Source organism: Podarcis tiliguerta (genome assembly GCF_965153285.1).
Source record: "Podarcis tiliguerta genome assembly, chromosome: 5".
Lineage (NCBI taxonomy): Eukaryota > Metazoa > Chordata > Lepidosauria > Squamata > Lacertidae > Podarcis > Podarcis tiliguerta.
Window position 1 is genome coordinate 14,836,150 of NC_139538.1, and position 27,333 is coordinate 14,863,482.

A 27,333-nucleotide genomic window follows, 5' to 3' on the forward strand; every position below is an offset into this window, starting at 1 on the left:
CCTCTAACCTGGTGCCTCTAACCTCCAGAAATTGTTGGACTCATAACTCTCTTCATCCCTGGCTATTGGCTGATGAGAGCTGACCTTCAAGAACATCTAGAGGAGAACCAGGTTATGGAAGATTGACAGGTAGCCTAGGCCTATTGAGATGATAGCCTAGGATGGCACTCAACCTTCCTCTGCATATTGTAAGGGATGGTTGGTCATGAAAGAAAGGCTTTCAGAAACCTAAGGAGAGAGGCCAGTTTGAGAACTACTGCTTTAGGAATGGGCACACTTGAGAGAACCCTTTTTGGAGCGAAAGCCAGCAATAAGGATGGAACACCCAAAGTGTTCGGAGCTTTACGTGCTACAGAGATGGATACTGTTGGATGCCAAAGAGAGAGAATCTTTGCTGTACGTGTGTTTTTAGTTTGCTTAGTTTATCTGTGGTTGTGTGTCCACAAAACACTGGCTGTATTAAGTTACTGGAATGTGTGCAGGGCTGCAGGAGATGTTTTCAATAGGGCATAATTTCAAGCTCTAATTTAATAACAAGACCTCTTCTGGATAAACACCTGCAGCCTTTGGCACTGAATTTATTTAGTTCAGGATACAGCCGTTCTCTGGTATACTGGGAGCATCTTTGAATTATCATTTAACAAACCAGTAGGTGAGTAAATTGGCTTTTTCAAGTCTCTTAATGAAATCTTGCTTCCTGGTCACAGGTGCCTGTTCTTTAGTTCCACTGAGAGGTCCCTAATGAAGAGGGCAAAACCATATTAATGGTAGTCTTTCTCCTAAAGGCGCCCCGGGAAAATTGCATTTGCTGCTTGCTTCTGACTGAAATATTCTCTGAGGAAAAGTGTGCACGGCTTATCTTAACTAAAATTTGCGTATTTGTTGTATTCAGTCAGATGTGTTTATTTGGGATAGGGCTTTATTTATTTATTTGTTTGTTTGTTTGCCTAAAGATATGGCAGGTTGCATTAATAATAAGAACGTAAGAAACTGCCTTGTACCAAGTATATCCCTGGTATATCTCAGCTCTTGGTTCATCTAGCTCATTGCCGCCTACGCCACTGGTTTTCAGCCAGTCCGGAACCAGTTTCAGGGTTGTTGTGAGGATAAAATGGGGAGGGGGAATTACCTTGAACTGTTTGGAGGAAAGGTGGCATATACATGTCATTTGATTGACAGACTCTTTTTTGCAAACTGAATTGAGGTTTGTTTGTTTAAAAAATCGAGTAGTATATAAATGTTAAATAAAGACATGTAATAATAACGAAGTAGTTGGCCTTGCCACATTTCATCCAGTGGATGCCAAGTCAGACTTGCCACATTTTTGGGAGCTGGCGGGGGAAAGTGAGGTGCGATAGTCTTACGTTGTGGTGTTTGCTCTAGCTGTGTAGAACTGTGCCATTCTCTTTCCCACCCCCAATGCTCTAATGCAGGAGTCAGCAAACTTTTTCAGTAGGTGGCCATCCACTGTCCCTCAGATCTTGTGGGGGGCCGGACTATATTTTTTGGGGAAAAATAAATGAATTCCTATGCCCCACAAGTAACCCAGAGATGCATTTTAAATAAAAGGACACATTCTACTCATGTAAAAACACGCTAATTCCCAGACCGTCTGCAGGCCGGATTTAGAAGGCAATTGGGCCGGATCCGGCCCCCGCGCCTTAGTTTGCCTACCCATGCTCTAATGTGACTTTGCGTTGTGGAAACATACCCCATTAAGCACAGGTAGTATTGAAACACAAGCTTTCGCCTTCTTTTCCCTCAGAATTTGCACTGATATGGGTGCTCCGCTTGGGTCACTGCTCCTAGAAGGGGGGGGGGAGAAGGGGGCTAGATTGTCCGCATGATATTGGTCGCTGTGGCCACAACACACCCTCTCTATTGGGCATATAACGTCCCCAGTGACATTCCTCATGAGCTTAATGTAAATGTTATAATTCCCAGGCGCGTGTAGGATGCCACACTGAGCTATTATGGAATTACTGTGCTGAAAAGTGGGAGAATCAAACTTGCCACCCACACGAGACCGGTAAAGGCATCCCATCATAATTCTGAATATCAAAAGCTTAGCAATAGTCCTGAGCATTTCACAGACAAAAGAAGTAGGGATTCCCATTCTCATCCTTAGGAGAATTGGTAGCAGCTGCCCAACTGCTGAATGTTCTCCTCAGGCTTTTGAATGCTCTGTTCATTTGGCCTCCAATTGTCTTGTCATCCCAGGAGAATGGCTGTTTTGGGATAAAGGCATAATAGGACTATGGGTCAGCAGCTCCAGTGTGTGCAATAGTGGACTGTGCATAGCATGGAACTGTAGTTTTGATGTGCATTAGTGGTAAAAGCAGTGCGTCCAGCTCCTGTTTTGAGGTGCAACTACTTAAGGAGCTCCATGCTACCTCTCCCCAACCCCAAATGTATTGAAGAAAACATTCCCCGCTGCAGCCAGGCCATCCACCATGGAAGCTGTTCTCCACTGTTTGTTCACCACCATGGAAGGTACTGTAGAGTTCTTCCATGTAAGGAGGGACTCTGCCCCATTGTTTCTGATGTAAGTGGCTCTAGTATAGGGGTATGGCTGTGGTATATATCATTTGAGTGTATGTGTGGGGGGCTAGCTCTATCCCACATGGTGCTATAATCCCCCTCATGCAGTCTTTCCGCATGGTGGAGCAAGGATTGTGTGAACTTCTCCCTTGAGACCCTGGAGAGGGACCTGAATGCTGAAGAATGATATCTCTGGCAACTAATCCAGAGTGCGGCAGCTAGACTGGTGACTGGCAGCGGCCGCCAGGACCATAAACAAAACTGCATTGGCTCCCAGTACGTTTCTGAGTGTTGGTGCTGACCTCTAAAGCCTTAAACTTCTTCAGCCCAGTATACCTAAGGAGCCTCTCCACCCCCATCATTCAGCCCGGACACTGAGCTCCAGATCCAAGGTTCTTCTGGTGGTTCCCTCACGATGAGAGAACCAGGCAGAGGGCTTTCTCAGTTTTTGCACCCACCCTGTGGAATGCCCTTCCTTCAGATGTCAAGGAAATAAACAACTGTTTGACTTTTAGAAGACATCTCAAGGCAGCCCTGTAAAGGGAAGCTTTTAGTGTTTGATGTCTTACGTTTTGTTGGGAGCCAGCCAGAGTGGCTGGGGCAACCCAGTCAAATGGGCGGCAAATAAAGTAAGTTGGTGACATACTTTTCAGACATGCATCATTTCGTGGCACAGTAATTCAGTTTTACTAGCAAACCAGAGGTCAAATTAACCCCTTTCCAGCCCTGGGAGGAGCATGGGAGCGTTTGCGCAACACACCGACACACTAACATGCCACAACACACAGTTTGGAAAGCTCTTCACTACAGGGAAAAGGAAACTTTTAACAATGCATTACCCTGTGGGCAAAACAGGGACAAAATAAGGATTGTGATTTATCTGGGACAAATGGAAAAATGGAGAAATAGGAATGGTGGGAGTGTCTGCCCGAGAACGATATACAGAATAGCAATCAGATAGTGTGTGCGCACCAGACTCAAATGCCACAGACCTTCCATTATAGTGGCCATTATAGAGTAGATGCAGGAAGCCAGAAGGTGATGATAGAAGCCTAGACCTCTGTGTGCATACTTAGAGTAAGCTGCAGCCCTATCACACCCATGCACATGCACGCACGCACACGCACACACACACATTCACACCCTCTTCTGGTTCACAGCAGAGAGCAAGCCATGCCAAAAGCGGTTTGCAATTGCAAATGAGCAGCCTGCTTCCGGCAGAGTGGGTGTCCCTTGAATTTGTGTCGCCCAAGGCAGCTGCCTGCCTGGGGAAAGAGGGTCTGTAAGCTGTATTGAGGTGCCGCACCATAGTCTCTCGACACCTTAAAGGGTGTGAAGAAACTGGCGGAACCCTGACCTCGTGCTCCCATTTTATTTTTTGCCGTTTTGCATATCTGCGTCTGTTTGGCTTTTTCCTTTTAAGCATGGCTGCACCCTTGACAATTCAAGCCTAAAAGGTCATCTTAATTAATATTTCTGGATTAGTGGGATGGCAGACGCGGCGGTTGCTGGTAACAGCAGAGACGGAGCCTTGCTCAGAAAATGGCTTTCCAGGCTGGTGCTCTGGAGCAGAAACATTGCAATCGGGCAGCCTGATATAATTAGAAACGTGCTGGTTTATTTATTTATTTTTGCAAAAAATTTAAAAAGATTGCAGGACGAAGTGTTCCTTTCCTTTTTTTTAATTTGAGAAATTTCTTCCCCCCACTGGTTTTATACAAGTGTCCTGTGGTTTGTACTGGTTAGCTCAGCAGTGTGGATTGACATGGTGTAAGAAGGGTAGCATTAAAGGGCTACCTGCCCCAGTCTAAACGGGGGTACATAGCCTGAAATATGATGTATAGTCATACCTCTTGTTATGTTCGGTTCAGGATACGTCTTTTCAGGTTGTGTCCCACGACAACCTGGAAGTACCGGAAAGGGTTACTTCCGGGTTTTGCCACTTGCGCATGCGCAGACACTCAAAACGACATCGCGCGCATGTGCAGAAGTAGTGAATTGCGACCCGCGCATGTGCAGACGCGCAGACGTGGGTTGCGTTCTGCTCAATTTGCAAACGGGGCTCCGGAACGGATCCAGTTTGCATCCAGAATTACCACTGTAATATATTGTCATAATATTGCGGTGAATCATCCCAATCTTGGAGTGGTGAGAGATAGCAGGGGCGCCGGTGTTTAGCTAGGCTTAGGTTTCTTTGGCATGAAAGCCACTGGAAACTGTGGTGTTGTTAGGATATATGGTTTTATTCATAACCTGAGCATAGGCTCACAGCATTGACACTCTGCAAGATCTTGCTTTCCCATTCAGTTTCCAAGGGAGCCCCCCAGCTGTGGCTCAGGTTCAGCACAGAACAGACATGCCTCTGTGTCTCCAGCTTCCATCATTGGTCCAACCCACACAAACAATTCTCCCCTTTGTCCGATTGTGTGGCATCCAGTCAGGTGAGATGGGGACAGGCCCACTCATACGCCTCTATGGCAACAGAGCTCACTCTTTCAAGATGCAAATGGCAGGTCCTTAGCTGAGCTTGACAAAGGAACTGGCCTTCAACAATCTTCCTTCTATAGTTTCTAGTCTTCTGTACACAGACTTACATGTTTGGAAGCAACCTACGGTGTCACACAGACTGTCCGCCCAAACCCATAACAGTGTTAATCTTAGAAAGATTATACATGTTGTCAAGGTAGTACATACCACCTTGCTTAAGAGGCTTTGTGAGGACAGTAGACCAGGTAAGGTGAACGCTGTTGCACCTTCTCATTGGTTCTCTGCCTGCAGGCTAGCAAAGCAATGTACTTTCAGGCATTGACTACTGGTTGTGGCGGAGGGGAAATATTGGCACTAGCAGCCAACAAGATTTTCGCCCCAGCAGGCCTGAGTCAAAAGATGGCATCTGTTCTAAAACCAATGTGGGCAATGAGAACTTGAAATTTTAGCTAGCTAGTCGATCTCTCAGCCTTTATATTCAGTTTCAATGTGCCTGGTGTCATTTTGGGGGCAAAGTACAGAACTGGGATTCTTCCTGGGACACAGCAATTTATTGGGCTGTAGACTGGCTTTGTGGGTATTGAAGATGCTAATATAATGCATCCAGAACTTGAATAAGTACATGGCAGAGGTCACCTTCATCACACACTTTATCAGATCTTGCCCTCTGATAAGTAGTTCCACCATAGCAGGTGGCTTATTTGGAGGTGTCAGGTGCTGGGTACTGATTTTTGAATCTCTGTCTTTAGCCTTAGTCTTTGGGGGCAACAGGTGAACTACAAAGACTCCTGCTGCAAAAGTAAATAAAACACACCTGATTGTCTAAGACTGCTCGCTCCTGACTTTTGAGAGGCTGACTTGCAAAGTGTAATTCTTTATAGAGATTGGGAACAACTGGGGCTTGTCAACTACTGAGATACAAACTTTCTTGGAGAGTACTGGATATTTTTTGAAGAAGAGATAACAGGACTAGCAATTAAAGGAAAAGAGGTAATTCACAAAAAAAGAAGAAGAAGATGCTAATATAATATCCCTGGTTGGGGGTGGAGGGGATGCGGTGGGTGAGCAGGGGGAGGAGGAGCAAAGGGGAGGTCCAGCCACGGAGGGAGGGCCTTGGCGGCCCCCAAGGGAAGCATCAGGAGAACATTGGGACCCCCTGGAAGATCTCTGGGCAAGCAGGAAGAAGGAGGAATTATGGGTTATTGGGTTGTTGTTGTTATTTTGATTGTGTATTTTGTGGTTTTATATTCTGATTTTTTTCTGTGAACGGCCCTGAGACCTGCGGGTATAGAGAGGTATATAAATTCAATCCATCCATCCATCTTTTCCCAAGTGAGACCCATGCCAAAGAGCCCTTATATGGAAGTCCTTTCTGCAAACAGACATAAAGTCAAGCAGAGCTTGCGAGGGATGTAGAAGAGAGTGGTTGTTGCCCAAAAAAACATCCCAAGGGCCAGATAGAGGTATCCAGAAGGCCACATTTGGACCCCCAGGCCAGGGCTGAGGTTCCCCACCCCGGCTTGTAACAAATAGTTGCAGGGGAGAGGCAGACAGAGGCAGAAAGGATGGAGGCTAATAATGTTGCCCATACTTGACATTTGTTACAGTTGGTAGTAAGAAGAAAAACCAACGAGCATGTGGGAAAGGGTTGGTTTTGAGGAAGGAGTTGTGTTGGAAAAGCACCAGAGCTATGTGGGAGGAAGGACCTATGATCACGAGGGGCTTGCCGTGTGGTGTCTGGCCCCCACATGGTTGCATTTTAGATGGCCAGCCACATGTCTGCTGTGTGGTTTGTGGTTTTCGCTTGCGCTAGTATCTGCTCGGTTCTGATATCTCGGTTCCCATAGCCTTTTGGTGGTGGAAAGACAAATAAAGGTATTTGGGTGGGGAAAGGTAATAGCAAGCCCCCTGGTGTTTGGCTGTGAAATGAGCAGTGTGGGGGAAGGTTGAGATTTGCTAAACGGAATCGCTATAAGCAGCAAAATCCCAAGTTCCATAATCTATATAAAAAAAGTGACTATATTTGGCCTGAGATTATGCTCTGCTTATGCTGCGCTGGTCTCCATTTAAGCCTTTCTGAATAATTTACACAGCTCCATTAAACGCTTTCATATTTTGATTCCTAAATGCCAGAGAACATTTCCTGAGCTATTTCAGCTCCCTGTATTCCCTGGCACAGTGCTGCAGTCTCCAGCTCTCAGGTCTCTGTGAATTCTAGTTTGTACTACTAAGCAATTTGCAATTTCTCCCCTTGCCCCACCCAGACAAAGCAAGTATAGCCAAGGCCAGTTCAAGACTGGTTTCCTTAAGAGGCCATTTCACAGAGTTGGAACTTGGGGTGCTGTGCTGTAGCCCCCTCTGTTGACCTGGCTGGGTCCTGTTTCTGTCATGGCACTTCCATCCAGATCTGCCCGCTCCAGCCCCCATGCTTCCTGGCCATTATTATAGACCAGTCTGTCCATAACCGTCAAGCGTCCCTTATTTGGCGGGACAGTCCCTTATCCCAGTGCCATATCCCGCTGCTGTCCCTTATTGATGATGTCCCTTAAATAAGCTACTGAAGGTAATGGGGCCCTTTCTATGTCCAGCTGTGCTTTGTCAACAACAAATTGTTGCTGTTTTTTGTGTTGAATATATGCTATATTTTATGGACCTAATATGGACCTAAAGCCATTTGCACGCAACAAAATATGTATCTCACCAAAGTAATTGTTGATCCCTTATTTTGGCGGCTGATCCCTTATTTTTGAGGCCGCTGGCCCCTTATTTTCAAAGCTGTAAGTTGACAGCTATGAGTCTGTCCCTAATCCATGACCTGCAGGTGATGCTAGAATCCTAGAATTGTAGTGTTGGAAGGGACCACTGTGCAATGCAGGAAGCTTTTGCTCGAACCCACAACCCTGAGGTTTAAGAGTGTTGTGCTTTACTGACCGAGCCATGCTGGGCATCCAGCAGGGGCTGATGGGAATTGTAGTCCAACAACTCTAAATATTCTTTTAACAGCTCTGTTGCAGCAAGTTGAAATGGATTGTCCCTTCCTGGCACACACTTCTAGTGCTTACAGGAGAAGATAGAATCCTGACATGTGTCATTGATTGTGAGTTCTCAGCTGGCGCTTACTTGGTGTGGTACAGGGGTGTGTGATCTTGTGAAAGGACTTAATGGATGTACGAGAAGTGTTGACACCCTTTCATGTCCTCTGACTTGCTGTATTTATCTGAAGCTCAGGCTAGCAATGTTTTTATACAAAGATGGTGCTGATGGTAGGGGGAAGGTGTCAAGAAGAATGAAGAATCATTCTTCCATTGAAAGCTGTGTGGGTAAAAGCAGAATCAAGGACCAGCCCGTTGTTAGCGTGAACGAAGACTAAACGTGTGTCCCCCCCCCCTTTTTTTCTTTCTGCATTTGCTAATAACTAGCATTCTGCTCCAGTTGCCATGGCTTTGGTGAAATTGCAACTGCTAGTGCCAGCTGCAAAAAGAGATGCCATTCATTGACTTGACATAAGCTGCTAGGCTCCTTTGACTGACTGTGGTTATGCAAAACAGGAATAAAATATGCACACACACACAGAGAGGGAGAGCATGCAACACAAAAATGCTTTTTAAAGATCTTGCGTTTTGTTTCTAGAAAATGGGTGCACAGGTGGGCTCTAAAGAAGGCAGCCTTAGGTCCTTGTTGGAGCACAGGCTCTTGCATGCTGAACATCCTAGGTCCAACCCGTGGCTGTTTTAGGATCATAGAGAACTGGAGACGATAGGGAGCTATGGCCTGTGAGTGAAAATGCAGACTCACTGCACCAGTGATCAGATGCGGTATATTTAAAAATGGCTACCGACTCACAGGTTGTGAGAATTCATTAAATCAGATCCCATATGCACTGCCTCTGGTGATGGAGCTACCTGTCCTAAGCCCCTAGATGGCTGCGGTCTTGCTCTAGAATGAAATGCACCGGTACATGCAGCAGAACATGCATCTGATGCAGCAGAACTGGCAATCTTTATTGCATAGCAAAAGACAAAAAGACTTGTCCACAAGAATTTGTGTAAGAGTGTATGTGTGTGTCTTGGACACTGACCAAACAAAAATGACTGGACATGGGGATAGCTGAGATCTGCAGTGCTTGGGGGGTCAAAATGATGAAATGCAGGTGTGAGGCAGAGTGTATTGTATTTAAAAGGGTGTGTGTGCATCAGTGATCGGTGTTATCAGGTTTTGATCCGTGTCCTTCGGTTCAAATCTGTGCTCAGGTATGAAGCTGCCTGGGAGGGCTTGGGAATGTTGCAATCATCTTCTTCTTCTTTCAATGGAGAAGGGTTGGGGAGCAGGAGGCGGGGAGGACACAGATCAATATCTGTGGTATGGATTGTGCACCTCGCTGTGTGTGGTGGATGCATGTAGCAGATTGTCTGGGCATGCCCTTAAGACAGATGCTTTGACATGTCCTTGCTTGAATGCGAGATACTGAACTCTTGAGTCCAGCGCCCCAACTCCATGCATATTCCACGTGAAAAAATGGGATGCATACTGTTTTAGTGCTTCAGATGCTTCCACGCTCGCAGTGTGCAATACACACCATGCACACAAGTGCACACCTACCTCTCTCCCCTATGTGCTAATCTGCCCTAACTAAAACAGCAAAGCTCTCCATCAGGGCCGCTACACCAGAGCAGTGTGGATTGACTCTTAGCAGCAGCATCCTAGTGCTGATTCCTATTTAGAATGAGAGTCATTATATCTCCCATATCCTTCCCAGTGGTACTTGAACCAATGTAGTTTCAGCCTCGTTTCTGCAAGGCTTGTTGCTTACGGCAAGCTATTTTCCCGCTCTTGAGTTTTAACGATCAGCAACTAAAAAAAACACCAACACATTTGTTTGGCAGCAATGTTCTTTTCAAAAACACGCACATGTACGGTATATCCCCCCCCCCCCAAAAAAAAACTTTGTTTCACGCAACTGCATGAGCCGCAGCTTGACAATAGCTCCTGGTTTTCCCCTTTTCCCTTTTCTTTTCCACTTTGTTCCTTGTTCCTTCTCTCTGCCAATAGGAGCCTGCTGCTCTAATGGCACAAAATGCCTTTCAGGTTATAGAAACATCCCACGTCTTTGTCCATTTTGAGCTGTGTGCTTCTGTTTGAATGTTGCTGGCCCAGCTGTGCTCCGCATTCCCCTCGCCCTGTGGCATCTCCCCAGCTGAGAGGCCTTTAATGGCTTCATGGCTGGGCATTTCAGCCCAATCGCATCCTGGGAAGCTCTCTCTGTAGCCTACAGCGACGTGAAAGGCACTATTAAAAAAATCGGTTCTGGTATCCCTTGCTGCGATGTGGTGCTGGTGGCGGCAGCAGCTGGCATGCAGGTTTGCCTTGGCATGGCCCCGTGCATAAAACATTTCTGATCTTGTGCAAAGTAAGAATGAAGCCTTCCATTCTCCCCTTGAGCATTGAGACGAAACAAAGCCTCTCCTTTGTTTCCCCCACCTACCCCCTAAGCAAAACGACTTTGAAACTGTGCTCTGGGGAAGTGTTGGGGTTCCTTAGGAGCTTGGCAGGGATTTACTGGTGATCTCAATAAAGAAAGTGTAGCTCCCCTGCGAAATGACATCTCCACTTATGACCGAACTTCCTCCTCAGTGCCCAAGCAGAAGGGGATATTGGCTGCATCCTAAGGAAGGGGCGAGCAGATGTCAAGAGCTACCTTTTATTTTATTTTTTTGCGCTGGAAGCTCTGAAGTTTTCGCTTCATAACAGAAGAAAAAATTATTCGGCATAGTCTGCCTTGTTCTGGACTGAGCTTGCAGGACTTTACAAGAATCCAAGAACACACAAAGCATGCACACACACACACACACACACAGAGAGAGAGAGAGAGAGAGAGAGAGAGAGAGAGAAACGCACTGTCTTCTGCTCTAATGGAGCACTGCTTTTTGAGGGGAGGGCTTTTTGGAGTTGCTATTATTAAAATGGGAGTCTGGCAGTCTTGCTGGTGTGCCTCAAGACACCTACAGATTTACCTGTAGATTCCGATTTGTGTGATTTTCACTCCTTTTATAAGGTTCCTAATTTATGTGGGGGGCAGTCATGAGTCTCAGCCAATGCTCCATGTAAGCTGAGTTTGTGTCCCAGCAAAACATGACCCCCTAAATCTTTCACAGCTCAAGTAGTTCCACTGCCAGTGAGTTGGGGTTTCTTGTTTAGGTAGAAATCATTCCTTGGAGCTTGCAAACGTCAGCCAGTGAACGTTGAACCAGGATTATAGACTGAGGATATGGCAGCTTTACCAACTGCACACCCCCCCCCCAAATACTTAGTGACCTGGCCATTTCTTGCCTCTGTTCGAATGTAGGCCCCCATACCTGTACTTGACTTTTAACCAATTCAGCTTGCCCCAAGCTGCTTGCATAAAATTAGGCCTTAGGGCTGAAGATTGTGTATCTCTCTTCCAGGTAAATCCTACCTGAGGTCACAAATGCTTGGGAGATGTGGTTAGTGGGTGGCAAGGCCATGAGAAGCGTATCAAGATAGAACTGTGGTGGTGGTAGCAACAAAAGGTCATCTGTTCTCCCATAGCTGGGAGGCAAAAAATTCCGCCCATCTAACACCACAGATGCGATTCTGACAAGGCTGGGCTTCAAACAGAGCCGAGTGGAGTTAACTTATGAAGCAAATAGTTTGAAACAAGCAATGCTGATTTTATCAACATTGGGGGAAAGCTCATAATATCACAAGGTCACTGGCCAGAATGACCAGGCTCACCCCACCCCAGTTCCACACTCAGAACATGTCTGCCGGACAGTGACCCTCAGCACGAGCAAAACCTAATCTGATTTAAGCTCTCACCTATCCTTTTCTCCAATGGGCTCACTATTTTGGGTGAGCTTAATGGGGGTGGCATTCTTGATGAATGTTTTTGATAGGGTCACATGGTAGTAGTGCTTTGCGGGCACTGATATGACCCTGCCTAAGAGCTGATGAGGGACACGGGTGGCGCTGTGGGTTAAACCACTGAGCCTAGGACTTGCCGATCAGAAGGTTGGCGGTTCGAATCCCCGTGACGGGGTGAGCTCCCATTGCTGGGTCCCTGCTCCTGCTAACCTAGCAGTTCGAAAGCACATAAAAGTGCAAGTAGATAAACAGGTACCACTCCGGTGGGAAGGTAAACGGCGTTTCCGTGTGCTGCTCTGGTTCGCCAGAAGCGACTTAGTCATGCTGGCCACATGACCCGGAAGCTGTACTCCGGCTCCCTCGGCCAATAAATTGAGATGAGCGCCGCAACCCCAGAGTCAGCCACGACTAAACCTAATGGTCAGGGGTCCCTTTACCTTTAAGAGTTTATGAGTGAAATTTCAATGGTGCCTAGGGATGCTAATTTGCAGTTTTCAAAACAACACATGGATGAAAGAAGAGTCGTCCAAAATCTGCACTTCTCCAAATTTCGCTGTGCGAAGTAATAATGTGTAAAAAAAGAGTATGTGCTGGACTAAAGAGTGTGCGAAAATTCATTAATTAGGGGAAATTGGTTTGCAAAAATGTGAACATTCAGCAAATCTGCGTTTGATAATGCAGACATGAGCTCCAATATGCGGATGAATTTTATAAGAACTTCTTAAAAATAAAATTTGCTAACTGCCGTGGAAACGTGGAGAACTGAATTTAAAATTGGGGAAAATGAGAAAATGAAGATTTGCCAAGCACTTATGGTGCAAGTCAGAAAGTGAGGCAACCTTGCTAGTAGTTTAGTTGTACATGGCTTCTCCTAGGGCACCTCATTTTGGTTTGTTATGGCATATAAAGCAAGAATCAACGTATGTTCTTAAGATGCTTTATATTTTGTTTTTTGCACTTTTGTAAGATACGCAAGAGAAGGGGTTTTGACCCTTACTACGGCCCTTCCCCCCCACCCTTCTGAACTCATTCTCTGTCCCCTGTCTCCCAGCACTCTGTAAAAGTGCCCCTGCAAAATGCAGACTAGCCGAATTTAACAAAGTTCTTATTTGCAGCCACTTTTAAGTATTTGCTACTGACCGTCTGAAATGCCTTTGTTTATTTCTCTTTAGGATCCTGCAGGCATCTTTGAACTCGTTGAACTCGTTGGCAATGGCACCTATGGACAAGTCTATAAGGTAAGGCCTTCTGTGTTTTCCCGGAGCGTGAGATCACATGCTAAGCATTCCTTGTGTATCTGTCTCTAATTTTTACTGGGCTCTGATTGTAAAGGAAGAATTAACTTCAGGGTGTTTATAGTTTCCTGCTCCCCGCCTTCCTAGTACCTGGTCCAAAAATGTACGATTGTGAAAGAGAACATTGTGTGCCAGTCTTGTGTTTCTATAAATATCTCTGGGAGATTGTACCTATGCATAAACATCTTTCAAACTGAAGAGAAGTCTTCCCAAGCTGATGGAGAACGTGTGTGGCTTCTTCCAGGTGAGAGCTACAGGTTGCCAAATCACTATTAATATTATTCATTGAATTGGTACCCTGCCCTTCACCTGAAGATCCCAGGGCGATTATCAACACACAAATTGTATATTAATAAATTGCATATGAATAAATCGTATATTAATCGCAACTTGGGACTGAGTGTGCATGCCTCAACAGTTTTGCAGGTGCCAAAGATAGTTCAGGAGGGATTCTCCTGTCTTTTCACCACCCACCTCATCCTCCTACTTCCAGAAAAGCAAAATGAGTCCTCTTTGCTGCGGTAAGTGGGAGATGAGGGCCAGTGAAGGGACCTTGATTGGAAGGAACGGAGCAGCCTAAGTCCTTTTTCCTGTTGTCCACTTATTAGAGATGGGCATGGCTTGCGGCCTGCGAAATTCCTAGTGGTGTGTTGTGAGGACGACATTCATTCCAGTGTCTGAGTATCTACAATTCAGGGTTGCGAAGCTCCCTCCTCACAGACGTTTGCCTGTCACTTTCGTTGTTCGGATTTCCTTGACTGCCGAAGACATGTCTCTTTACTCTGGTCTTTGACGTTTGAGATGCATGCAATTAAGACCTTGTGTTTTCAAATAATAATAATCACTCTGTTTTAATGTGTTTTAAATTGTTGTGATACTCTGTGGGACCTTAGGTCGAAGGGCAGCTGATTAATAATAATAATAATGATGATGATGATGATGATGATGATGATGATGATGCCTGTCTCATGCAACATATGACACCATATGTTTGATGGGTTTTCTGTTTACGGCCATGGGGTGTGTCTCCCTCAGGCTGTCTACCTCCCTTTGTGATTCTGATCTCCTTAAAGTTCAGGTAGCAAATACATATATTTCCCTGGCTACCTGCACTTTATATAGTTACTCATTTTTGTTTCCTTACTCTCCTGTCGCACCTTACTTCCATAATGGGACCCAAGGCAGCATACATGGGATTCCCAAGCACTAACCAGACCCAGACTGGCTTTAGCTCAGTCAGTAGAGCGTAAGACTCTTAATCTCAAGGTTGTGGGTTCAAGCCCCATGTTGGTCAGAAAGACTCCTGTATTGCAGGGGGTTGGACTAGATGACACTTGTGGTCCCTCAAGACCAGAGCCCCAAATGCTGCAGCAGAGGGAGAGGAGGGATGCAGGGCTCTTCCACTGGCTCTACTGAAAAACCATCTCCATCAGGCTTCTCCTTCCCTCAGCTGTCACCTGACAGCAGCCATCCAATCAGGCTGCAGCAAAGGAAGATAATAGGAAGCAGGAGCTCTGTTAGACTCCTTCACTCTCGGAACGGTTTGCACCCCAGCTGGTCGCGATAAGAACCGTAACTTTAAGAATTGGCTGCTGAGTTTCACTGTTTTCCTCTTCCCTCCCCACCCCCTTTCCTTTTGTGTTGTGTCTTTTGAATTCCAAACCTGAAGGTGGGAACTTTAAAATAAATTGGCTTGTAATCCTCTCTGGGAGACTTTTTGGCCAAAGAGTGGAGTAAAAAAATGCTTTAAATAAATAAAATCTCCCATTGCTGCCCCTCCTAATCTCTTAAAAGAGCAGAGTAGTTGTTCTTGACTATTCCCTTTGCTGTGCTCAGAGAGGGAAGGCATGCAGACAGAGGTTTTGGGTGGCCTGCGGAAGTCTTAATCCCAAGCAGAGTTTCATAAGAGTTTGATAGAGGGCTAATTCTCATTAGGTCTTGGGGTTAAGATTTTAAAGCTGTTGGATTTGAGTGCATATTTTGCAATGATTTTTTTATATATATAAAAAACCTGGATATGGTTTTATAAAATGGTAACTCTCCCTGAGCCTTAAGCTGGAGGCAAGATTAACCAGTCATTTGTACAGTTTTTTTTAATTATTTCCCCTCTAAACCAATGCTTGTGAAGGCGATCTCTTTGGCATTTATGTTTTAAGATGTGACAATACTCCCGCCCCCCCTTCCCTTTGTGCCCCCTCCAAATAAAAGAGGCAAGTGGAGTGTGCTGCTGATCTGTCAGCAAATATTTATTCTGAATTCTGGTTTCTGCATCCTCCGATTGCTGTAGGCTAATCCCTTCAACAAAGATGATAGGAGAGGGAAAGTGAACCAAGACTGAACAGAAACTTCTGGAGTTCTTCAGAAGTGTGAATTTCTAAAATAGCGTTAAACCCTCCTCTTTTATATCTCAGTGTTGGAGACATTTCTACTGAGTTGCTATTTTTTCTCTCCCTATATTGTTTAATTTCAAAACTGCTCTGCCCCGGTTTGCTGAAGCTAAGAGCATTAGAGTGATGTCTAAACAGTTTCTCTCTGCTGGTAAAATAACTGTAGAGGTTGACCTAGTTCTAAACATGTGCATATTTCTAATAACTGCTGCTGGAAAATGTGACTACAACATCCTTTTGAAAGCTTAATGTTTCAACGGAAAAGCAGAATGGGAAATGTTATCATGCAAAGCTTGTTTTGCTTTCCCCATTTTATTGAAGTTTTACTGTTTACACTTTAGACTTTGATTGCAACCTTTAGCATCCATTATTTCAGCAATGGTGGTGGTGGGGGGGTGTTGCACAGAGATTTCTGTCACCTCTCTCCAGATTCTAGCTATTTCATTAGGTTATTTTTGTGAAGAAATCAGCAAGAGCACCTACACCTATTTAAAAATTATTCAAGGCACCAGGGCTGGACCACAACATTTTGCTGGCAGAGGTTGGATAGCTCAGTTGGTTAGAGTGTGAGGCTGATAACCCCAAGGTTACAGGTTCGATCCTATATGGGACAGTTGCTAGATGACCCTAAGGGTCCATTCCAACTCTGCAATTCTATGCTTCTAAGGTGGGACAGGAAATGGCACCTTTCCCAAGCCAAGGTGCTTAGTACTCAGTGCTCATCAAGTCATTTTGACACCCAAGGCAGAAAATTTTCCACCTCCTCGGCACTACAAATACCAGTAACAATAAATTCATTGTTTGGCGTTCAGTCATCTTAATTGTGCTTGACTCTCCGTGACCCCATGAACCAGAATTTCTTCTCAAAGCTTCTCCTTTTGTCCATGGAGTGTTCATGGCAGAATACTGGTGTGGGTTGCCAGTTCCTTCTCCAAACAATAAATCAAGTAACTGTAAAATTTATGCCTGTTGTCTTTGTCCATGGAGTTTTCTTGGCAGGGATACTGGAGTGGCTTGCTGGTTCCTTCTCCAGGTGGATCACGTTTGGTCAAAACTCTCCACTATGACCTCTCCATCTTGGATGGCCCTGCACGGCGTAGCTCATAGCTTCTCTGAGTTATTCAAGCCCCTTCACCGTGGCAAGGCAGTGATCCATGAAGGGGGAGACAGGAGTGCCTGGCACTCTCTGGTCCATGGGGCCACGAAGAGTCAGACATGACTAAACAACAACAACAATAAATTTATGGCTCTTTCATGACACCCCCCTGCAATGAGTCTCTTGGGGTCCCTTACAACTCTACAATTCTATGGTTCTAAGTGGCTGCCTCAGTCTGCCTAATGTTAGGACCGGCCCCGTAGAAGCACTTGATGTGGTCAACACACGGCTAAATGTTGCACTGGGTTTGAGTGTCGAATATTATTTCTAAAGAGGTCAGTAGAGGAAAACGTGGTAAGGCACCATCACTCAACTGACCTCCGACTGGTCACATTGGTGCTTACTGGGAGGCGTGAGATAGTGGGAAGGTTGTTACAGTGCAAACACACTGACAGCAGTACCAGAATATGCACATATGCACATCCATGCACATGTAGTTGTAGCCATGAAACTTTGTGGCACAGCCTGCTCTTTTCAGGGCTGGCACTGGTTAGGTTTATTTTGAACTGTTGATAATCCTTAGGGATAGAATATCTTCGTTCTTTTGGCTAAGTTTGCTTTTAAATTGGCGAAGGACAAGACTGTAGTATAGCAGGCCGAGAGAAGAAGCTCCAGCAATGTAGAACTGCAGGAAAGGGAACATGCAGATGCCATTGGTGTGCTTACAAGAATGATCATGCTTCATCTGTGCAATGCGGGAAGGGAGGGAAAATGAAAGAGGGGTTTCAGATCAGCCTTCCCCAACCTGGTGCCCTCCATATATTTTGGGTTACAGCGCATATCATCCCTGATAATTAGCAATGCTGACTGGGGCTCATGGGAGCTGTAGTCCAAGACACCAGGTTGGGAAATTCTTTGTTTAGATGCCTGAATGAATTTGTATGTGGGAGTCTCATTGGACTCTTGTTAACCACCACCACCACCAACAAAAAGCACAAGATCTTTAAAACCTGGACCCTCCCAAAAGGGCTCCTGAATTTTCAAGCTATTTCAGCAATTCGTCTTGAGGAGGTGACATGAGGAGAAGGACAGGGATCCTTATTGATAGTGGCAGTGGCTGTGGTATTTTTGTTCAGAAGATGTTTAGAGCAGGCATAGGCAAACTCAGCCCTCCAGATGTTTTGGGACCACAACTCCCATCATCCCTAGCTAACAGGACCAGTGGTCAGGGATGATGGGAGTTGTAGTCCCAAAACATCTGGAGGGCCGAGTTTGGCCATGCCTGGCTTAGAGCAACACATTGTTATGCCATCACGTAGCCTAGGAAGGAAGAACCTACGTCCCTCTAAATGTTGTTGGGCTCCAGTTTGCACCAGCTCCATCCAGCATGGCAGGTGGTCAGGAAATGATGGGAGTTGTAGTCTAGCAACCCGGGGGGTTGGGGGACGGCAAACGCTCCCCATCCCTGATGTAGCGTCATTTTTGGGGGTGGATAGTGGCTGCCAGGATAACCACCATTGTTGAAGCGGGAGAGCGAAAGATGGCGGCAAAATGTGCAATAGATTTGGGCCCTTTTATCCCCCCAAAGTCTTTCAAAATTTGGCTGAAATTTCTCCTTGGAGCTTTGGAGGGGTAGACCAGCTTCATTGTTTGTTCATTTGTAACGTCAGGGATTACCGTTTATACCTAGTTAATTATACTTTTATCCCTATCTTCTTTCAAGGAGCTCTGTGTAGCATACCTTTGAACCTGGATTCAGACTTGCAGATCAGCTTCAAATCTCTCTCCCCCCCCCCAGCTCTGCCTTGATTTCTAGTTGAAAGCCAGCTCTGGTTAGTTTTAGTCATCTTTAGCGGTGGAGAAATAATGCTGCACTGTCATTAAATACTGACAGAGGTAGGGCAGAGAAGAAGGTGAGAGAGTCCGCTCCCAGTCTCTTATCTGTGGTTTTAAAATGTGGACAGCAGTTGCATCTATATCACGATGAATAGATAAGGCCTGATAAGGCCGGTATTGTGACAGGGAATCTCTGCTTCTGTTTCCTTTTGCTATTTAATAATGTACCTTGCCATATCTTTCTGATCAAGTTATAAAATATTTCTGAGAAGGGTCAGCTGTCTGAGAATTGAGCTTATAAAGAAGAAATTTTGTTGTTGTTTAGTCGTTTAGTCGTGTCCGACTCTTCGTGACCCCATGGACCAGAGCATGCCAGGCACTCCTGTTTTCCACTGCCTCCCGCAGTTTAGTCAAACTCATGCTGCTAGCTTCGAGAACACTGTCCAACCATCTTGTCCTCTGTCGTCCCCTTCTCCTTGTGCCCTCAATCTTTCCCAACATCAGGGTCTTTTCCAGGGAGTTTTCTCTTCTCATGAGGTGGCCAAAGTATTGGAGCCTCAGCTTCACGATCTGTCCTTGCAGGGCTGATTTCCTTAAGAATGGATCGGTTTGATCTTCTAGCAGTCCATGGGAGTCTCCTCCAGCACCATAATTCAAAAGCATCTCAGTTCTTTGGCGATCACCCTTCTTTATGGTCCAGCTCCCACTGCCATACATCACTACTGGGAAAACCATATCTTCTTTAGCAGCAACTGAAAAGAAGGTTGTCAAAGGTGTTGCATCCCGTATTTTTCCTTTCCACACACCTCCCCTTTTCAAGAAGCTGATAGATGACACCGTTCCTTCTGCAGGACAACAGCAAAACCTTCTGCATTAATGGGTGAGCAACCTACCTGGGCACACCTCCCTTGCTTGTCATTGGGACCCCACCGATGGGGTGGGACGCGGGTGGCGCTGTGGGTAAAACCTCAGCGCCTAGGACTTGCTGATTGCATGGTTGGCGGTTCGAATCCCCGCAGCGGGGTGCTCTCCCGTCGTTCGGTCCCAGCGCCTGCCAGCCTAGCAGTTTGAAAGCACCTCTGGGTGCAAGTAGATAAATAGGGACCGCTTACCAGCGGGATGGTAAACGGCGTTCCATGTGCTGCGCTGGCTCGCCAGATGCAGCTTGTCACGCTGGCCACGTGACCCGGAAGTGTCTGTGGACAGCGCTGGCTCCCGGCCTATAGAGTGAGATGAGCGCACAACCCTAGAGTCTGGCAAGACTGGCCCATACGGGCAGGGGTACCTTTACCTTTAACCTACCCTGGCAGACCTCCCTTGCTTGTCATTGGGACCCCACCGATAAGTAGAGTTGGAGGTTAGAGTTTGCAGGGTTTGCTGGGCAGGTTGGCAGCTGCTCAATTAAAACCTGAGGAAACAAATAGGCTCTGCAGTGCTTGTCTGGTTCTTGAACTGAGTAGTCCGCCCCCTGAAGTTCATACCTACCAGCCCATAATCATGGTGACATCACCACCAGGCCTTGAAAACAGGGTGTGTTGTATTGGTTTTCTGTCCAGCACCTTGCACACCATATGAGAACTAAATAAGTGCATCTTTCTTTAAATTTCAGTGCTATTAATCTGTCCAGCAAAGACTTAAGCCACCAAATCTATTTATTTCTTGTTCATTGTACATTTACGGGATTGCTTTGGCTCCCTGGATCCCTCAATGACCAGGGAGGACAGCTCCTCTTGACTGTGACTTGCATTCCCTTCCCTTCCTAAGTTTCCATTAGCACAGGGGTCAGCAGACTTTTCAGCAGGGGGCTGGTCCAGTGTCCCTCAGACGGTGTGGGGGATCCGGACTATATTTTGAAAATAATAATAATAAATGAACAAATTCTTATGCCCCACAAATAACCCAGGGATGTGTTTTAATTAAAAGGACACATTCTACTCATGTAAAAACACACTGATTCCTGGACCGGATCCGGCCCCTGGGCCTTAGTTTGCCTACCCATGCATTAGCAGATGAGGGTTTAGAGGTCAGGCCTCGGATGGTGGAGGGGGACTGTGGACAAATAGTGGAAAAATCTCTCTCTTGGCTGGAAATAATCCTGTAAGTGTGTGGCTTAACCACAGGTTGGTCATTCCAGAGCGGATGAATGAATCCTCATTCCTTCCAGCATCACAGCTTAATCGGAATAATTTTTGCTTGAATGAGAGTAGACCTCGGTGGCGGCTTATCTCTCTCTCTCTTTTTTTTTAATTGAATCGAGCAGGTTGTTTCATTATTTAACAATAACAAACAAGCTTTGGTTGTGCCTCTGATCTATTTATGATGCTGTCATGTTAATTTTCTAGCTTCTTAAAATTAATGAAATGGCTTGGGTGGCTGGCAATAAATCACTAGGCCTGGTCTATTTTTTTGCAAACAGAAAGCCATCCTTGCCAGTGATAACGTGGCAGTTGTAGAAATCTTACTGATCTACTTCACCTTCTTTAAAATATATATCTGGATTTACTGAACCGTATTTGACCTCTTTTGCTCCTCCAAGGAATGATTTTAGGGTAGCAAGCACATTAATTGTAGTGAGATATGCTATAGGCAATAATTTTTGCTTCTCATCTGTGGCAAGTGGGAGGAATTATTTAACCTTGAAGCGAGTTCACTCAGGGTGTGTGCATTTGTGTGTGTGTGTTCTTTGTTTCTTCTTCGACTGTAACCATCCTTCTGATCTTAGATCAAGGCTTGTCAAATAATGGACAAAGCCTCTCCGTAAGGCCTGGGAAATTTCAGGGGAAGGAGGGGCCTCCTTAGGGAGAGACTTCCCCCTCCTGTTTTTGTTGTTATTTTGCACAAGAGGTGGTGGTGGTTTGTTTTGAAACGTTTTGTTCTTTTTCTGCCACCCACATGTTCATAATTTGGTTCTAGCTCACACTTTCCTCCCTCCCCTCTTCCCACCCCCCTCCCATTGTGTCAGAAAAACTTTCTAGTTATCCTCAAGGGTTTTTGGGTAGGCAAACTAAGACCCGGGGGCCGGATCCGGCCCAGTCGCCTTCTAAATCTGGCCCTCAGACGGTCCGGGAATCAGCGTGTTTTTACATGAATGTGTCCTTTTATTTAAAATGCATTTCTGGGTTATTTGTGGGGCATAGGAATTCGTTCACCCCCTCTCATATAGTCCAGCCCCCCACAAGGTCTGAGGGACAGTGGACCGGCCCCCTGCCTAAAAAGTTTGCTGACTCCCGTTTTAAATCTCTGTGTTTTGACTCTCATCTTTTTACCAGCAGCTTTCAAAACACGCAATAACTTCCTTGTTGCATCAGAACAAAATAGCCCACCTGGTTAAGCACTAAGGGCAGTGCGCAGCTCAGTAGCTGGGGTGGTGCAAGGATTAGTGCCAGTGCAACAGGAATTCCCCCATCTCTCCTCTCCCCTCCTCACATATCCTGCACTCGGCCCTCAAATCTGCACTGGAGGGTTGAGGGAGCCAACCAGAATAGATTTAGGAGGCACAGAGGAGGAGGGGAGCCAAGCCGTTCGAGTACCAAGGTACCACTGCAGTCTTTCTCTTTTTGGGAAAGGCAGGGAGTGTTTCCTGTGACGTGGGGGTGGTCAGCTAGTTTGCCAAGTCATGTTTGATTGGCCAGGGGCACACCTTTATGTAAATTTCATGAATGTCTTTGTGTTTCTGCCTCTATCAGCCAGGAGACTTGGGGTGTCTGATTAGTCTTGTATCTAGCTAGTTATTAACACAATTTAAAATTGATAGGGGATCGAGTTGACGGCCACCCATTTATCCTGACCAGATGATGTCCATTGGAAGCAAGGTCTTGCAGATCTCAAATCTCATTGTTGGGGTTCTCCTAGCCATATCAATATCTAGAATGTCTGGCAGCTCTTGGCTGTCTTCTAACTAGGGACTTGCAAGTCACGTTGAATAGATGAGATTTAAAACAAACACATGCACATTTTGTTTACATTCTGTTAGAACAAGCATTAGCCTTGTAAGGCTGGTTTGACGCAGGAGAAGTTCGCAATCCTTGGTCATCGATTGATGTCTGCAGCTTAGGTGATGACCTGCATGTGTGAATGGGTCCCATAGACTGAACGGCAAAGCGACTGCTGTTGTCTCACCTCACCTCATCTGAAATGCACTGCTGTCCAGTGGGATCCATTCACAGAGTTGGCAGGCAGAGAATTCGAGCAATAAGTTTGTGAGGGCGAGCTGTCGTATTAGATGTGCCTGTTTTATCCAGAGCTGGCGCTGAAAGGCTAGATTATCATTTCAAGGAAGTCCTTCTGTGTCACAAAAGGTGGTTCCCATTTGGAGAACAGTCATTGCGGATTCTCAACACTTATTAGTAGGACCCTGGGGAGTTTGATGAGCTAATGCCAAGACAATGATGGCATTAATTGTTTGAATAATCTGCTGTTTTATTATCTCTCTATCTGAAAGAGTGATAGGGAGCAGTTTAATTAATCACAGGCTCTTTAGCTGAGTGGGGAAAATAGTTGCCATAAAGCACAACATAATTGTTTCCTGGGGGATTGTTGCTGAAAAGAATCAAGTTTAGCTTTCTATATCGAGCTTCAGTATCCCAAAATATACAGTGGTACCTCGGGTTACATACGCTTCAAGTTACATACGCTTCAGGTTACAGACTCAGCTAACCCAGAAATAGTGCTTCAGGTTAAGAACTTTGCTTCAGGATAAGAACAGAAATAGGGCTCCGGCGGCACGACAGCAGCAGGAAGCCCTATTAGCTAAAGTGGTGCTTCAGGTTAAGAACAGTTGCACACGCCTTTAATACAAACACATGAGAAATGTATAGGGATTTAATATCTGTCAGATGGCCAGAGCTCATGAAACATATAGTCTTCTCTACTTGAATCCCACCCTTTAGTTTAGGGAAGGTCCGCTCAGTGACAGGCTCAGGTTTGCTTGCGCGTGGCGCTGTAGGCTAAACCACAGAGCCTAGGACTTGCCGATCAGAAGGTCGGCGGTTCGAATCCCCAGGACGGGGTGAGCTCCTGTTGCTTTGTCCCAGCTCCTGCCAACCTAGCAGTTCGAAAGCATGTCAAAGTGCAAGTAGATAAATAGGTACCGCTCTGGTAGGAAGGTAAACAGCATTTCCGTGCACTGCTCTGTTTCACCAGAAGTGGCTTAGTCATGCTGGCCATATGACCCAGAAGTTGTACGCCGGCTCCCTTGGCCAATAAAGCGAGATGAGCGCCGCAACCCCAGAGTCATCCGCGACTGGACCTAATGGTCAGGGGTCCCTTTACCTTTTTAATGTGTGAAATGTCTCTCCCCTCCTGTGTTGTAAGCAACTTGTACTTGGAAGCAGTTTGCCGGCGGCTTTGCTCCATCATCAAGACTTCCGTAGCGCACCATGCTTGCATAGTGGAAGTAAAGTTGTTCCTGTGCCCCATAAAATGTTGGTCTCTTAGGCAGCTATATTTTCCCTGGGCAAACTCTTCAAATGGATGCTTCTTTGCGAGAAAAGGGGGTTGGGGAGAGAAGAAGCCTTGTTGCCAGAGCAACTGGTACATCTTGTGCTTCTTGATTTGTGCGAAAGATAGAGCACAACTCTGGAAGGGGAGACAGGGAAGCAAAACAAAGAACCCAACCCACACACGCCTGCACACCGATATGTCATGCTAACGCTTGGGCTCTGTGAAGAGTTTCCAGGGGAAAGGTGCTTTCTCCCTTCTGCCCTCTGGAGCTGCCTGGGCTCCATAAAGGGGAATGGATGTTTCTGTACCGTTTGGTTTTAGCAATGTGATCTTAGTGGGGTCTGCAGAGACTGGCTGAACCAGCACTTCCATGGCTTCCAACCAAGTCAGCCCCCCTGGGTGCTCTTCTGGTCAGTCACCATCGCTGGCCCTAACATGGGGTATTTGGGACGTAACTTTTCAGGCGGAACAAACATGCCTGTCTCTGTGGAAGCAGCTATCTGCTTCTGACTTGATCTTGAGCATACTGTTTCTTTCTCCCAACTTTCATAGCGTCCTGGGAAGTTCCAGGACAGTTTTATCTGAATTTTCTGTAGAGGGAGATGACTGATCCTTTTGAGGATGTGCATATTTGCAGCAGCGTTAGAAATCCCCCAGGTGCCAGACACATTTTGCGACTGGTGCGGGTCCAGTTGTGACCACGTGGAGATCTCTGGGTGCTAAGTTGGCACCTGACATCTCCCTCTGGCTGGCCCTTCCGTCTTTCTTAAGCAGGTAAGCAGAATACCCTGTTTATTGCATTAAAGGTAAAGGTACCCCTGACCATTAGGTCCAGTCGTGACCGACTCTGGGGTTGCGGCGCTCATCTCACTTTATTGGCCAAGGGAGCCAGCGTACAGCTTCCGGGTCATATGGCCAGCATGACTAAGCTGCTTCTGGCGAAGCAGAGCAGCACACAGAAACGCCGTTTACCTTCCCGCCGGAGCGGTACCTATTTATCTACTTGCACTTTGACGTGCTTCCAACTGCTAGGATGGCAGGAGCAGGGACCAAGAAATGGGAGCTCACCCGTCGCGGGGATTCGAACCGCCGACCTTCTGATTGGCAAGTCCTAGGCTCTGTGGTTTAACCCACAGAGCCACCCGCGTCCCTAGTTTATTGCACTACATCTCACCTTTTTCTCCATGGAGTTCCATGGTTTACCTCGCTCCTCATTTAATCTCTACAACGACCCTGTGAGCTAGGTAAAGTGGCTGTGACTGGCCCAAGGTCACCTAGTGAGCTTCAATTCTGAGTGGGAATTTGAACCCTGAGTGGGGATTTGAACACCCAATCCACTACACCACACTGGCTTCCTAGAGTACTTCTGCCACGGGGCAGCTCTATAAATTAAATTGGTAAATAAATATGGGGAAAGCAAAATATCACTTTGCAGGTAGGATCTAGAACTTTTCCTTTGAAGCTTGAATTTGTTTTATTGTGGATTGTTACATCTGATGTTTTAATGTGCTGCAAACCACTTCGATATTTTTTATTTAAAATATAGAGCGGTATAGAAATAAAATGAACAACAACAACAATTTTCATTGAATTAAAAAAAGGCCCCTAGACATTCCGTTGGCGTGACCGCAACCTACGTTTAAGGTGCCATTTGGCAATTAGCTTATATAGCTGAGTTTCTAACACTGATTCACATATATACAGGTTGTGCAGGTGCAAGCCAGGTTCGGACACATGTAGGCATTGCTGATCCTAAAGAAACATCAATCCCCAAAAGCAACAGGACTGTTTTTGCAGCCTACGAAACTTGCTTTCTTCTGGCTAGCAGTTTGAGACTTTGAATCTCATACACAATCTTTCGAACTTCGTTTTATAGAGTTGCACCTGTTTACTGCGTCTGAGGAAGGCTGCTGTCAGTTAATGGTAAGGGGTGCTTTGTTGACCAGGGCAAAGTGCAGTGCAAGACAAGAGCTTCCTTTGCAAATTAAGGATTAACAAAATAAGCTTTGCAGAACCTGAGATGATCAGGGTGGAAGACATCCCGTTGCTTACTTAGCCCTGTAAGTGAAGAATAGCGAACAGCGACGTTTTCACAACAAAGTAGCTGCAAATCATTCAAAATTCAGCATCATAAATGGTGTTTATGGGGTGGGGGAGAGAGGACAGTTATCTGCTAGTCCTTTGTCTGTGGTCCTGGGTCAAAGAGGTTCTTCTGGAACCACTAAGTCTGGTGTCATCCATCTTTTGCCGTGTTTTAAAGTGTTGAAAGATTTTTTTCAAACGAAAGTGAGGCAAGTGTCTAAACCTCCTCCTTGGAAGGGCCCTGCAATAAATATTCTGCAGAAAGTGGCACCCATCTAAATTGCAGATTAAGCAATATGTTTGCTTAACATCTTTCTAAGAAAGGCAAAGTTGTGTAAGAGACGCGCTTGTCTGGGATGCCTTTTGAAAAGAATCTTTCAAAACAACTTCAGGTAGTCTTTCCAGTTTGACATCGCACCAAAGTAATCTTAAAACCACAGTCGTTTTTCAAAGCTTGCATAATATTCTGACATAGACAAATGATAACGCTTAATATTTTAATCAAATTTTTACTTTTGCCAGAGGGTGGAAAAACGTTTGTTCCAACAGACAGGAGAGAGCCAAAGATCTTATTTCCCATGTCTTCTTTTATTTTTTAAAAATAACAGTAATAATTATTTATTTAGAATAAGGGACAGATTACAGCATTGCAGAACCAATGCTTTCCTTGTTGATTTATAAGTTCCGTGACCAGAAGGAGGAGGAGTACCAGGAGGAATGGATGAAATTCAAAGACTATTTACTTAAATATGCTAAGATAATTTAAATAGAAATACTTGCAAATAACAGATAGGCTTAGGATTTAAATATGTGATGTTATAGAATAATACGTTTAAAGTAAAGATGAAAAGAAAGAAAGATGTTAAGTAAGTAAATTTTATGAGAAACTTGTTTTGGAAAACTGTTACAATGATATATACTGAAATTCAGCCAGGGGGATATGAGGAAGTCACTTAACAATGTTACTAAGAGTGGACTAAGTATAGTTAGGATTTATGCTTCTTTGTGTGTTTATAAAAAATGGAAAATCAATAAAAAAAATTGGGGGGGGGGGAATGTAAGTTCTTTTTTTTTACCACCTCTAATCACTGTTGTTTGCAGAGGCTAGGTTCAGGAAGATTTGATCTGGATTCCATTCGTACATTGAATTTGGACAGTTTGATTTGCACTTATCTGAAACTACCCCTGGATAAGTCCTGCTAGTACAATGGACCTTTTCCCCTCCTCTTCTCTTTCTGCATCCCTGAAATCAACTGAGTTGCCTGGAGAACAGTGCTCAGGGGGA

The 27,333-nt window shown here is 45.5% G+C and overlaps 1 protein-coding gene across 9 annotated transcripts in view; it reads left to right on the forward strand.

The window, feature by feature from the left end:
• The window catches only part of TNIK (TRAF2 and NCK interacting kinase), a 298,880-nt gene that overhangs the window by 42,909 nt on the left and 228,638 nt on the right, over positions 1-27,333 (forward strand). For all 9 annotated transcript variants that reach the window (XR_014511715.1, XM_083441856.1, XM_083441862.1 and 6 more), the window contains exon 2: positions 13,083-13,148. Coding sequence is in view for 7 of the 9 variants with exons in the window: in XM_083441856.1 (XP_083297982.1) it covers positions 13,083-13,148 (66 nt within the window). In the remaining 2 variants the exon portion in view is untranslated. The remainder of the gene's footprint in view (positions 1-13,082; positions 13,149-27,333) is intronic.